The following is a 15,326-nucleotide window of genomic DNA, read 5'->3' on the forward strand; positions in this document are numbered from 1 at the left end:
TTTGGCTGATATTTAGGAGCGGAATTGCTGCTCTGTATGGTAATTCTATGTTTAACTTTTTGAAGAACTGTCAAACTGTTTTCCACAACAGCTGCACCATTTTGCATTCCCACCAGCAACAGATGAGGGTTCCACTGTTTCCACATCCTCGCCAACACCTGTTATTTTCATTTTTTTTTTTTTTATCATAGCCATCCTAACGGGTATGAAGCAATATCTCATTGTGGTTTAAATTTACATTTCCCTGATGACTAATGTCATTGAGTATCTTTTCATTTGCTTGTTGGCCATTCGTATATCTTCTTTGGTGAAATGTCTATTCAAGTCCTTTGACCATTTTTTGATAGGGAAGTTTTAGTTATTACGTTGCAGGAGTTCTTTATATATTCTGGATATTAAAACAAGGTTTTTGAAGAATACTCTCACAAGAGACTTCTACAATAAAGTTTTTACTGTAAGTGACCTAGTATTTTTAAGATGTTAATAGCTTTGCTGTTTTGGTTCCTTCTTAAGTTGCAGTTTAAAGTAATTGAAAACACGCACACACACACACACGCACACACACACACGCACGCACCCACCCACACACACACACACACACACACACACCCCTTACATGACAGGCAAATACTATTATCAAATTGTAGGTAAGTAAAACAGGTTGCAAAGTAATTAATGGCATACCCTGTCACTGACAGTGAAAAGTAATGTTTTTACTACAAAAAAAAGTATTCTTACACCTTTTTGATGATTTACAATATCAGTAAGGAAAGAGAAATAGTATAAGCCGGTTTAACTGGAATTCTTTTAAACAAAATTCTCTACTATTGAATCTTCAGCATAACACAATGATAATTGGTGACTCTGAGATAATGAAAGGGCAAAGAAAAAAACTACTGTGCACTTACTGTATACAGAAACCCTTGTTAAGTGACTTAGATATGTCATTTCACTTAATATTCTGAACAGCCAATGGGGATAAAAACTCTTACAGCTTACACAAGACCATCTTGCTCTAACTCTCTGCAGCATTCAGCATGGTTGGTCTCTCTGTTCTGCTTAAAATACTCTCTTCTCTTGATATCAGTCACACCTTCCTCTCAAGTTTTCCTGATCTCTTTCTGGCTATTCCTCAGTCTCCTTTGGTACTTTCTCCCTCTCCTTCCAATCTCTAAATTTTGATCTTGGAGTTTCTCAGGGCTCAGTCTTGAGGCCCCTTCTATTCTCTCTGTGAGTCCTCTATACAGTTCATCACCATCCCAGGATGAGTCCCTTTCATATATCTTATTGCCTACTTAACACCTGTGCTTGAATCGCTTACAGGCATCGCAAGCCCAACATGTGCAAAACTGAACGCTTGATTTTCTCCCTGAAACTGCTTCTCAAGTCTTTCTTGTCTCAATAAATGGTATCATCATCCATCCAATTGTACAAACCAAAAACATTTTTGAAACATTTGATTCCTGTCTCTTCTCTTTTCAAATCCAATATGTGACTTAGTTCCGTATATTCTACCTCCAAAATATAGCTCAAAGCCATCCATTTCTTCCCATAGCCTCTGTCCCTAGGCCTTTGCCAACATTTCATTCTTAGACTAATAAAATACTAATTTTTCTTCCTTTCTCTCTCCAAACCCATTCTCCATTTGTACTTGGACTTACTTTTAAAATGTAAATTGGACTCTCTGCTCTCTTGTTTAAAATCCCATCACCCATGAAATTCAGACTCCTTTTCATGGCTGACAAGGTTCTGTATGATCTGGCCCCAGCCTACCTCTCCAGCCCTAGCTTATGCCAGCCTGGCACACTGCAACCCAACAGGCTCCTTTTACATCCCTGCAAACATGCTGCTCTCAAGCCTTAGAGCCTTGTCTAAAATACCAACCCTGACACCACAACTCTTTCTTTTTTTAATTTTATTGTGCTTTAGGTGAAAGTTTACAGCTCAAGTTAATTTCTCATTCAAAAATTTATACACATATTGTTTTGTGACATTGGTTGCAATCCCCACAATCTGACAGCATACTTCCCCTAACCACCCCAGGTTACCTGTGTCCATTCATCCAGTTCCTGTCCCTTCCTACCTCCTTGTCTTGCTTTTGGACAAAAGTTGCCCATTTGGTCTTGTATATTTGATTAAACTAAGAAGCTCATTCCTCACGTATGTCATTTTTTGTTTTATAGGCCTGTCTAATCTTTGTCTGAAAAGTAGGCTTTGGGAATGGTTTCAGCTCTGAATTAGCAGCGTGTCTGGAGGCCAAAATCTTGGGGGTTCCTCCAGTCTCTGTCAGACCAGTAAATCTTGTCTTTTTTCGTGAATTTGAATTCTGTTCTACCTGTTTCTCCCATTCCATCTGGGATTCTCTGTTGTGATCGCTGTCACAGCAGTTGGTGGTGGTAGGTGGGCACCATCTAGTTCTTCTGGTCTCAGGCTGGTGGAGTCTCTGGTTCATGTTGTCCTTTAGTCCTTTGGGCTAATATTTTCTTTGTGTCTTTGGTTTTCTTCATTCTCCTTTGCTCTGCACGAATGGGACCAACAGATGTATCTTCGATGGCCTCTCAAAAGATTTTAAGACCCTAGACGCTACTCTGACAACCCCACTCTTATCCTTGCTTGGTTCCTTCTTCTCCCTCAAATCTCAGCTTAAATGTTACCACCTCAGAGAGGTCTTCTTGGCCACCTTAAATGAGTCCCCCATCCCCACCCTCTTTTTTCCCCCATAACATCCTATTTGTTTCCTCCATAGGACTTTTCTCCATTTGTAATTACAAATTTTTTAATTAAAATTTTTTATTGTGATAAATAGCTATGTAACAAAACATTTGCCGTTTCAACATTTTTTATGTATACAATTCTGTGACATTAATTGCGTCCATCATCCAGCCACTGCTATTATCTGTGTCCAAATTTTTCCATCACTCTTAACAGAAGGTCAGTGTCCCAAGCAATGAGTCCACCTGTAATTACATATTTATTGGTTTATTTATCTGTTTATTATTGCTCTGGCGCAATAAATTACAAATTCTATGAGGGCAGGGATAACATCTGTTTCATGTACCACTGTAGACCTAATACCTGATACAAGGTAGGCAATCAGTAAATATTTGATGAATAAATGAATGAGCAAAGCACATGCAGCTAATAAGTGGTGAAACTAGGATTCAAACCCAGGTCTGTCGGACTCCAGAACCTGCATTCTAAACTATAATGCTATGAAAAAGATTAATTCATGTTCAGTGGAATTTTAGGGTGAAATTAATTTTAGTGTAAGAATCTAATTTTCTTTTAGAATTTGGTAATCATATGATAATCCTCTGATGACAATAGAGTACTTGGCTGACCATTATCCTCCAAAACAATAGTGAGGCTAGATAACATGAATTACACCATATTTGGTATTTGTTCACTAAAATGCACAAACAAGATCCTTTGCAATGATTCTTTCAGCTCTATCAAATATTCTGTGAAGTCAAATAAAATGACCTTGGGCAAGTTACTTAACTTTTCTTGGCCACTGTTTCCTCATCTATAAAATAGAGAAATAACTATTTCATAGAATTATTGAGAGAAACTAAAGGTAATAATTGATGCAAATCCCCCTACCACCAGTTTAATAAATGGTGAGTGATCAATAACTGTGATTCTTTAAACAAAAAAGTTGAAATTCATTAGTTGACTGAAAAACTCTAATCTTTAGGGTTAAACTAATTGGTCTTCTTTCACTGTTTCTAAATTCTGACATGGTCTAGATGAGCTGGGTTGACATGCCATATCCTCAAAGACTCATGATACAGAAAGGAAATAGGCAGGAAGCTGCCTTCACAGGGAGAACTTAGAAATCCATAGACCGACTCTAAATCTGGAAGAACCAGGCTCCAGATTTCCATTGAATTTACTCTTTATAACTATTGCAAAGCACAGCTATAGTCCCAATTTGTAGCTGATGCCATCCTTGGAGTTTGTGTTAGACTCATGAGTTTATATTTCCTACTTAAGTATAGCTTTTTTGTACGAGAGAAATATAGCAGCATATGTGTTCTTTTCTAAATTACTTTTAAAGAGAAGTTTGATTCAGTTCATTGATTTTGCCTAGAACAACAAAAATTTAAAAATAAACACTGATTTTTAGTGATGTGAATTCCTTTCTTTTCCTTTTTTTTTTTTTTTTTTTTTCTTTCTTGCCTCGGAGGACTTTGTTAGCCAGTATTTGCCAAGTGCACTAGTTCATGTGGTTTAATGAAAGTCTTGGGTCCCATTTTTCTTTGAGATCAGTTTGAGAAGACCATATTTCTTTCATTAAACAAAAAAAAACTCAAAATTTCTTTTCTGTCTCTCAGGTTTTGGATGTTATTATGATAAAACTAGACAACTTGGCAGAGGAAGCCACAGAAGTTCTTTTAGAATTTGAAAACTTAATAAATGGAGATGAATGGATTTTCAACAGTACATTCCTAGTGCCATCTAACTTAGGGAAAATTAAACAGAACTTCTGCTAAATATTTACATGTTTTGGAGAAGAAAAGCTTAAAGCTAAATACAACAGATTTTAAAAGTAATCATAATGAGATTCTTTCCTTGCAACTCACCCTGAGGCCTTAAATTTACACATACAAATACACACACACACACACCCCTGTAGAAATGTAATGGAACCTTAGCTGCCCTTATTGAGTAGGACTTGGGCAAAAGAAAATGGCCATGGAAATAATTTTCAACATCCTAGGGGTAAAGTATTGGTGTTTCTTATGTATCTTATGGATAATGTTTAAGCTTTAATGTTTATTTACTCAATGTTCAAGGTAATCAGTTTAGCTTTTTTTCATTTATGAAATCATGTGTTTATTCCAAAGGCAGTAATACTAAGATCTTTTGTTCTTTCCTTTACATTAGTGTGGTGTCTACAAAGAATTGTTTTATTAAATTCAATCTTTCTTCCTCCGGGTAATCCTGTTTTTAGAGTTCATTTCTTAAGTCTTAGTTCCAGCAGACTTTTGTTGACTGGATTAAATTTGAAGAAGCCATTGTTTTCCTTCTTATAGTATTTCAAAATATCTCAGAAAGAGAATTAAGATAATTTCCCCCACCTTTTAACAAAAATCTGCTTAGGAGTTTTAGTAGATGTGAACTCTTCTTCACTTGACATTTCTGGAGGAGGAAGATACCTTGGAGGACGTCCGGTCACACCCCAGGGAGGGTGGTTCACTCGAGGTTCCGGGAGAAGTGAAGGCTAGGGCAGGGGCTCACCACGAACCCGACTGCTTCCGTGTTCTCTCTGCCATCCTCACCTTTCTTACGTGTTTGACTTAATGAAAATGCTTTTGTCCTAGATTCACAAACCTAAAAGTTTCAGGCACTCTCATTTTTCCAGCTCATATATGTTTTACATCCTTCCTGTGAGAGGGAAAAACCCAGCATAGGACTGGCATAAATAATGTAGGGATTGGTGAAAATGCTTCCGTTTTAAATTGTCTGTACAAATAAGACAGCCATAGGAGCAGACTTTGCCAGTGATGGGTAACTCAAGTTCACATTTTGCATGGCGGAATTTAAAGACGTCACTTATCAGATTAGACCCAAAGACGGGAATTTTGTGGTGGTTGTTGCCGTTTCTGTAACATTAGAGCACCCCCAGAATGATACATACCTCTTAGTAGAAGACTTAGAAATGCATCCATACATTGTACATCTTATTATGAAATTTTTCAAATCACTATACACTTGAAGTTTTATAGTTTCATCCTCCCAACAAAGGATGGAAAACTCTAGGGGAAAGAAAGAAGAACTAGTTGGTGCTGATGTATTTGTGAAGTCTCCTGGTTTATATGAGTCAGGGGTGCATGCCTATATGGGGCTGTCTTAGTCATCTAGTGCTGCTCTAACAGAAATACCACAGGTGGATGGCTTTAACAAAGAGAAATTTATTTTCTCACAGCCTAGAAGGCTACAAGTCCAAATTCAGGACACCAGCTCCAGAAGAAGGCTTTCTCTCTCTGTGTCGGCTCTGGAGGAAGGTCTTCGTGATGCATCAGTCTTCCCTTGGTCTGGGAGCATCTCAGTGCAGGAACTTCAAGTCCAAAGCACGTGCTCTGCTCCCAGCACTGCTTTCTTGGTAGTATTAGGTTCCCAACTCTCTGCTAGCTTCCTTTTCCTTTTATCTCTTGTAAGATAAAAGGTGGTGCAGGCCACACCCCAGGGAAACTCCCTTTACATTGGATCCGGGATGTGACCTTAGTAAGGATGTTATAATCCCACCCTTAGTCTTCTTTAACATAAAATTACAATCACAAAATGGAGGACAACCACACAATCTTGGCCCAGCCAAAGTGATACACACATTTTTGGGGGGACATGAAAAGTCAACCATGACAGGGGCCTATCAGGAAAATGGACTTTTACTGAATTTGTGTTTCTAGGATACAGTGCCTGAAAATACAATGAAGTCTTCGTGTGTTGTGACTGTTGGAAACTGTTTTTCCTAAAACAATAAATATTTAGGGCTATATAATAGATATATGTTTCCCTATAATTTAGATAGCCGATGTTTTCAGGGCAATTTGTTTAAGTACCATGCATTTAAACTGATTGCTTTTGTTGGGTAAATAGTTCAGTGTGTTCCTGGGGGATGTCTGAGACAAGAAAAAAAAAGATTGCCGTAGAGTAAATTCTGACTCATGGCAACCCCATGTGTGTCCGAGTAGAACTATACTCCATAGGGTTTTTAATGGCTGATTTTTTGGAAGTAGATCACCAGGACTTTCTTCCCTGGTGCCTCTGGGTAGACTTGAACCTTTAACCTTTTGGTTAGCATCCTAGGGCATCCGTCATTTGTACCACCCAGGGACTCCGGTTTAAGACAAAGGTGGTGAATTTTCTCTCCCTTAGTTCTTGGGTTCTGCTTAATGTTAACTAGTGAAAGTAATTTTTTATGGACAAAAAATAGGTTGAAAGTGCACTTAGAAAATGCTAATACTTGGGAGACTTGATGGTACTCTACGGTGGCCAAGCATCTCTAGACTCCCTGTATTTCTGCTAGTCTTAAAGGAATATTGAGAATATTTCCACTCCTCTTCTCTCCTGGAGGTTCAAAGCAAGCATTTAGAATGTGGGCCCTTTTTTAAGAGCAAAAATTGTGCTCTGGTGCTATCCACAGGTCTTTTCATTTTCATCTTCTGCCTTGAGTACCTAGAAGCTTTTACATTATATGTTAAATCACTTTCCCCTTGTCAAATTAGTTTGCCAAATTGCTTTCTGATCGGGACTCTTCAGGAGAGCAGACTCCCTTACATGGATGCAGATATCCCTTAACAGGATTCTGCAGTCATCAGTGCAAAGACTCATGGAAAGAGCGATTGAATATATACTTGGTAACTCCTTGATTTGAATGATCCATGTAGTTATGTAAACTACATCTAAGGACCAGGATGACCTGTTGCATTAAGAATGTGTGAGGCAGGTAAAAGGAAAATAAACTATGGAAGCACGCACTTTCTGCCTTTGGTTAACAGTCATTAACTTACTAGCAAATTTCTATGTGAATACAGTCTTTAAATTTAAAAAAAAAATCTATTAATTCTGGGTATAATGTAAGACTTCAAAATAATAAATATATTATCTCTTTCAGTAAAACAATACATTTTTGCCCAACTAAATTAGGGCAATATCAGTGGAATTTTATACCCTAATTTTATTCCACAAACGAATTCAAGTTTTAGGGGGAATTAAGTCAAAATTCTGTCTCAAGATTTTTTTGTTGTTGTTGTTCTTAAATAGCAGGCTACTATCATTCTAATGGAGTCCCTGTGTGGTGCAAATGGTTAACCAAAAGATTGGAGGTTTCAGTCCACCCAGAAGCACCCTGGAAGAAAGGCCTGGCAATCTACTTCTGAAAAATCAGTCATTGAAAACCCTATGGAGCACAATTCTACTCTGACACACATGGTGTCGCTATGAGTTGGAATAGACTTAACGGCAACTGGTTATCATTCGAATATGTCTCTTTAGAAATTGAAAATTATTAAATAAACCTACACACACGGGCACACACACGGGAGTGCCTTTGTGCTTTTCTTTATTTGGTACTTTATGCCTTGTGTAAGTTGAACTTATCACTTTTCCTCTAATCTCTCTGTCAAAAATGTAGCATGATTTAGGGTTGAACAACATGAAATACAGGTGGTAAAGCATTAGTTATGACAGATGCCACATTAGCATATGGTATTATTTCACCTAATGGGAGAATATCTTAGTTTCAATAATATTTTACAGTCAGTATATTATGCTAACAAAATAAAGCAATGCTAACCTAGTGGCTGTATGCAAACAGAAACACACCACAGAATGTACATTGAACATTCTTCCTCCATTTGCTTCCTTAGCAAATAGAATTTGATTGCAGAGTTCTTCATGGAATGATGAGTCGTCTGTGTTTTATTTCTATCTATAGAAACAGAGATCTGTCCTTCTGCCGTGGCCATATTGTCTTATACGAGAGTCGTATTTCAGCAAACATAATTAGATCATCACAAACAGAGCCTTCCATTAGTCAGACCACAGCTATCGCTGTTGTGCTAGAGACGCATATGAAAGTATTTCACATTCGGCTAGGGAGTAAAAAAAAGATCACTAAATATTTCACGGGTTGTTCTTGATCAGATTGTTTATTTCTCAAAATTTTAAAGAGATACTTAATTTTTCTCGACAGCTATTTCTGCCAACCTGTTAGAGAAATAGATATTAAGGGCAAAATTTGCATGGGATGCAAAGAGCTGGTATTTTCCTGGAATGATGCTTACAGTGTACATAAAAATAAATCTCACACTGTTCTCCGGAAAGTCCTTGGCATTTGATGTGTTCTCTAAAGCTATATTCTGGTAATGTTCTGCATCTGAGGTTTCAGGAAGGAGGGTGTCATGGTTTGATTGGTGTGGTTCAATATCTATTTTGGTTTCATGCAAGAATAGACAGCGGGCACTAGAGGGCACTGTTTGCTTTTCTTTTTCACTGGGTTGTGCCGCAGATGTCAGTGCATCAGGGCACTGAAAAATACCATCATGTTCTTCTAACCAGGACCAAATTACAATGAAACACGATGTAGAACTCCCCTGAGCTCTCTGCGAGAGAGGCTGGAGGGGTCAGAATCAGGTAGATGCTTAATCAATTCAGAATTAGTAAAGAGGTAATTCTGTATGATTCCAGTCCTGGAGGATAGTCATCTTTTGATAATTGCTTAATTCCTTTGGTTGAAAGATGTTTTATTAGATCTCAGGCTCTCATTAAATGTCAAATGGTTCTAAAAATAGCTACAGTATTAGACAATGTTAAACAATTAGTGCTCTCAAGTTTTACCATTAGGATTTTGAGGACAGCCCATACCTACTACTTTTTAAGAAACTAATCATTGAATTCCCAATTGTCAGAAATGCCAGACCCCAAGATGTTGTTTCTTTTGATATCAGATAAATACCAAGTCAACAAGATTTCCAATTAACTTCCTTTTTAACATTTGCTAAGCGTTTGCCTTCCCCTCCCCCTCTTTGAGCAGCAGAAAAAAAGCAATGCACCAGAGTTAATTTATAATATCATACGGTTTCCATCACCAGTCTGTCAGTTTGTCATATTGCAGTGGCTTGCATGTTGCTATGATGCTGGAAACTATGTCACCAGTATTTCAAATACCAGCAGGGTTATTGATGGTGGACAGGTTTCAGGGGAGGTTCCAGACTTAGACTAGGAAGAAAGGCCTAGTGATCTACTTCTGAAAATTAGCCATTGAAAACCCTATGGATCTCTCAACAGAATATCATTCGATATAGTGCTAAAAGATGAGCCCCCTAGGTTGGAAAGCACTCAGTAGCCAGTACCATGGACTCAAACATACCAATGATCATGAGAATGACGGAATAGGTAGCATTTTATTCTGTTGTACATGGGTTCACCATGCATGGGAGCCAACTCAAGGGCAACTGACAATAACAATGTCTTAGTCATCTAATGCTGCTATAACAGAAATACCACAAGTGGATGTCTTTAACAAAGATAAATTTATTTCTTCACAATAAAGTAGGCTAAAAGTCCGAACTCAGGGCATCAGCTCCAGGGGAAGTCTTTGTCTCTGTTGGCCTTCTTACCAATCTTCCCCCAGACTAGGAGCTTCTTTGCGCAGGGACCCTGTGTCCAAAGGATGCACTGTGCTCCCAGCACTGCTTTCTTGGTGGTATGAGGTCCCCCTGTCTCTCTGCTCACTTCTCTCTTTTATATCTCAAGAGATTGCCTCAAGACACAATCGAATCTTGTAGACTGAGTCTTGCCGCACTAACACAACTGCTGCCCCTCCTCCCTCACTAACATCATAGAGGCAGGATTTACAACATACAGGAAAATCATACAATCCCAGGAATCATGGCCCAGCCAAACTGATACACACATTTTTGGGGGGACATAATTCAATCCATGACAAACAACATATTATGGTTTACATCTGCCTGGTGTCAATCCGTAGGAACTTACATTGAACATAAGAATATTTGAAAAGAGGTGCAATGTTCTCATTTTGCAGATAGGAAAATTAAGGTATTAAGGTATTGAGACATCAAATGATGTATGTTTGAAGCACTGAATTAGTAGAAGGCTCAGGATCATCTCTCAATTCTTCTGCCCTCTAGATAATCAACTAAGGGGCCTGTTTGTGTTTAGTTCTGTGGAAATATTTCTCCTTAACACAGATATTGTTGTTGCTATTAGTTGCTCTCTAGTTGGACTGACTCATGGCGACCTTATGTATAACAGAACAAAATGTTTCCCGGTCCTAAAAGACAACATTATAGCCACCACCTGCTCACCAACAGGGCACATGGAAAGTTCACACTTCCTGCTTTCTGAAAGTTAGTTACAGCCTTGTGACTTGCTTTGGCCAGTGGAACGTGTCCACTTCTGGCAGAAGCATGTAAGAGCTGGGCGTGAGTCTTCACGCTCTCATTCCTTGCTAGTGTGAACCTGAAGCCTCGTGTCAGTCCAGCAGCATCGAAAGATAATGAAGCGTCCATCAGCCTCCATCTCAGGGAGACCATGAGGAGCAGAGAACCCTTGAGTAAGCAAGAAAGAAGATTTGTTGTTTACTCACTAAGAGACTGGGCTTTTCTGCTCTGGCACCATAACCTAGCATATCCTGATGATAGACAATTTAAGGATGTCAACTTTGTTAGAAAACCAATGGCTAAGAATAAAATTGTAGCAAGAAAGGATTTAATTTAAAATCTAAATTTTCTACTTTAGTAATGTTTAATGACTTTCATATGGGAATCAATAAAAAGGAGTTACTAAGTAGGTAAAATATCATTTCCTCCTTGTATGTTTTTAGTTAAGATTCATCTAAGGAGATCAAGTAAAAAGGTGAGACATCATTGTGATCAACTCATAATCTGTCTGATTTTTAAACTGTGTAAATGGAAATAGTGCATTAGCTTATCTGAATCTGCTGATCTTGAAGCTTGGGATACTACGGAACTGAGGTGGTTTTCATGGAAGCGAAGAACATGCATATAACATCAACTTCTGTCCCGGTGAGGAAGAAGAAGGATCGTGTTTCACATAGAATAGATGGTCTGATTCCCTCATTCATCTCAATGCTCAGCATTTTTCCCCAAAGCTCTCAAGATGTCCAAGCAGAAGCAGGTGCTATTTTTCACCCTCTACACCAATTGTCCTCTTAGCCACATAGCACGTGTGACTAGACTCTGCTGACCCCCACAGAGGCAGAACCCAAAGAGCTGGGAGCTTGCGGCAGCTTCAGTCTCCAGCCTGTCTTCAGCCCCAAGACGGTGTGATGCTGGTGCCTTTGACATGGAAGACTATAGGGATTACCTCCACACCACATTCAAGGGCACCACAGATTTCTGCCCAGCTTTGCATGAGTTCCCAGAAAAATACAAAAATGCTATACGCTTAAATCCCAAACAACTTCAAAATAAACTTGAAGTGGATCTTGCTTTGTTTTTAATCTTAAAAAGAGTAGCACTCAAGGAATATACTTAGCAGAGCCTCCATTTTGTTGTTAATTGTAGGAAATGTGTGTGTGTAGTACTTAGAGAAGAGGATGCTGCCTCTTTTCTTCTACACAGCACCTTAACACCCTGTTAGTGCTCTGCAAGTACACAGGAACACTAATACAGCAAACTGCTTCACGGCTCTGGCCCACAGGACCTGCCTGGTACAATTGCTGCTGCTTTTCTTTTTCGTCCTTTTTAATCATGGCATTTATTTAGTGTGCAAACCTTAACATGAGTAAGAATGATTCCAGCCACCAAGTAATGAGAGTAGTTGAATACAAAGTTTATTTAAGCATGAAACACATTAAAAATTATTTGGTTGATTTATAAAAGAGGAGGGATAGGGCTTGAGGGGATGGAATGGAGAGGGGGTCCCCAGGTCTGCAAACAATATAGCGAACGGCCAGAGCTGCCCCAGCCAAGATTGAAGGGCACAGTGAGTAGGGAATAGGTCATCATGAACAGAACGGAGCAACACATGCATATCATAGATCAGACACTTGGAAATACCATAAAGTTCCTCAGAGGGAGTCAGGCCTTCCTGTTGTTGCTCCTGGAATCGTTCCCACGGGCCCTCTTTCTGCAAAAACTGTGATCCAGAAACAGCACTGGCTAGACAGATTTCTCTAACCAGAATTTTGTTCTTTACTGATTTTTCATGTGAACCAAAGTTCCTAGTGATAACTGGAAACTGGAGGCAAGATATATGCTTTTTACAACTCGCTTTTTAGAAGCCCAACTGTGTACTTTGAAAGAGTAGCTGGGACTCTCACCCATTTCCAGATCTCTAACCGTTTGAGGCAGGTGGCATCACTCTGAGACGCTACACACTTTCAAATAGGTTCTGACTTAAGGGCACACACTTTTTATCCTACGGGGAGTTGAAGTAAGAAAATTACAGTACTTTATATAGCAACCTTGAGTTAATTATGAGGTTATACCTGATTTATAGACAAAATGCCATAATGAAATCTGGGTCATGATGAGAAGAACTGTCCAAACTTGAAGTTCAACTGAAGAATTAGAGGCTGTGAACAGAGAGGAAAATAGTAAGTCTTATGAAAAAAATACTCGTTTGATAGGAATCAGACATCTTCGCAGTGTTCAACTAAATAAAGGAAATGTCATAAATGGCCAAGAATCCACTTTACCCAAAAGGCCCTGACTGAAGCAGCAAAGGAGCAGAATTAACCAACTTCTTAAAGAGTCCTGCTAACCTCAGAAGGCACCCAGGAAATCATGTGTGACGGGTACTGCAAAAAATAGTATTTGCTGGAGCCGTGTCATCCCAACCCCAACCACAGCACAAGTGGACTGGGCTGGCCAGATTGAAGGCCAATATATGATTCCAAATGGCGGAATAACTTATTTTTTTAAATCCACCTTCATCTTTTATATAAAAAGGGCAGGGACCCAAAGGTGAAAAAATAAAAATGGTGCTAGAGTTACTGGAATGTTTTCTCTATCTTTCCTTCTTAATTTCTGGAATACAGTGAAGGCAAATTTCTCCTTCTCTGGGTTCAGAGCATCCCTGTGCCCCCGCTGTCTGCCCCAGGAAGGGGCCTCTCCAAGGCGGAGGTGCAGCTACCTCGGCAGCTCTTGCCGTCCTCCTGCAGGGTTCCTGTCACACAGCTGCACAGAGCCCCATCCACCCGGCTGGTACAGATCTGCTCACACCCTCCGTTGTCCTCACACCAGTCCAGCCCTAAGAAAGAGCAGGTGGTCAAATCAACTATAGGCAGCTCAACTCTTCAACTCGCAGCTAACGGCAGAGAGGAGAGGAAGAAAAGCCCAGTGCTGTTGTGAGATTTAAAAGTCAATTAAAGGAACCCTCATCCATTGCTGATGGGAATGCAAAATGGCACAGCGCTGTGAAAAACATTCTGGAGTTCCTCACAAAGTTAGACGTACAACAGCCATATGACCCAGCAATCCCACTCCTAGGTATATACCCAGAAGAAGTGAAAGCAGGAACACAGTTACTTGTACACCAATGTTCATTGCAACACTATTCACAATAGTCAAAGTGGACAAACAAAATGTGGTATATACATACAATGGAACATTACTCAGTCATGAAGAGAAATGAAGTCCTGATACATGCCATAACATGGTTGAATCTTGAAAACATTATGCTAAATGAAATGTCAGTCACAAAAGGACAAATACTGTATGATCCCACTTATTTGAAACAGGCAAATGTGTTAGTGATTATCAGGGGGCAGGAAGGAGGGGGAAAAGGGGAGTTATTATTTAAGGATCACTGAGTTTCTGCTAATGGCAGTGGGATAATTTGGAAACAGACATTGGTGATGGGAGCACAACATGCTGAATATAATTAACGTCACTGACATGTACATGTAAAAAATGCTGAACTGGCAAATATTTTGTTATGTATATTTTTACCACAATAAAACAATTTAAAAAAGGTAAGAAAGTCAGAATAAAGTGTGAACTCTAGATAATAATAGTCCCCCCCCTCGCAAAAAAAAATAAAGTCAATGAAAGGTTTCCTTAAGGAAGTGGGCAGTCTTCCCAGACTAGTATCCTCAACACCAACCTCCTCATTAACCGGATTCGCAGGATAGGTGAAACACGCCCAAGAGTTGGCTCACACCTTCAAACCCCATTGCTTTAATAATTTATAGTGTGTTTTCAGGAACATACATACTTTTTCTCCTAATAGGTCCCACTGAAATGATTTGCTCTTTGGGTTCTTTCATATAATCTGTGGCAATCCTGGAATTTTGTGGGCAATTCTGAAAGACAGAACACCAGAGGGAAAATTCCACACAGTTAAGCTGATAACTTATTCTTCACCATATTTCCACCTCCAAAACAGGCAGTGGCTCCAGCCTCAAGCACTATTGCTGCTCAGATTAATTAGAACCAATGCATTCTTGATCACTGAGCCCACTGGGACTTGAGGCTTTATGTTGAACAGAATTAAATATATTCTCCACACGAGAATTAGATTCCAAGGGTCTCTCTGCCTGGCAATGAGGATTGTTTGATCTCATCGGACACTAATGTATGCAGCATTATCTGTAAGTAGCTCTGACCATAATTCATGTCTCGATTCTGCAGACACAGGGTAAACATAAAGCTAAAATGTTAAACATTAGAGACCAGATACCAGCGGAATCAAGTCTTAAGGGCAGAGCCAGGCATGGTGGAGATGTAAGCCTGGCATAGAAGAGATAGCTAGTTTGCCCCTGTCATGGATTGAATTGTGTCCCCCAAAATATCTGTAAACTTGGCTGGATCATGATTCCCAGTATT

The 15,326-nt window shown here is 39.3% G+C and overlaps 1 protein-coding gene across 1 annotated transcript in view; it reads right to left on the reverse strand.

The window, feature by feature from the left end:
* Positions 1 to 12,789: 12,789 nt before the first annotated feature.
* The window catches only part of TECTA (tectorin alpha), an 82,748-nt gene continuing 80,211 nt past the window's right edge, over positions 12,790 to 15,326 (reverse strand). Inside the window, exons 21-23 of the mRNA XM_004385610.2 lie at positions 14,716 to 14,803; positions 13,633 to 13,749; positions 12,790 to 13,072 (exon numbers count right to left, since the gene is read on the reverse strand). Coding sequence (XP_004385667.1) covers positions 12,972 to 13,072; positions 13,633 to 13,749; positions 14,716 to 14,803 — 306 coding nt within the window. The 3' untranslated portion in view covers positions 12,790 to 12,971. The remainder of the gene's footprint in view (positions 13,073 to 13,632; positions 13,750 to 14,715; positions 14,804 to 15,326) is intronic.

This window comes from Trichechus manatus, unplaced genomic scaffold (genome assembly GCF_000243295.1).
Source record: "Trichechus manatus latirostris isolate Lorelei unplaced genomic scaffold, TriManLat1.0 scaffold00143, whole genome shotgun sequence".
NCBI classification, from domain to species: Eukaryota; Metazoa; Chordata; class Mammalia; order Sirenia; family Trichechidae; genus Trichechus; species Trichechus manatus.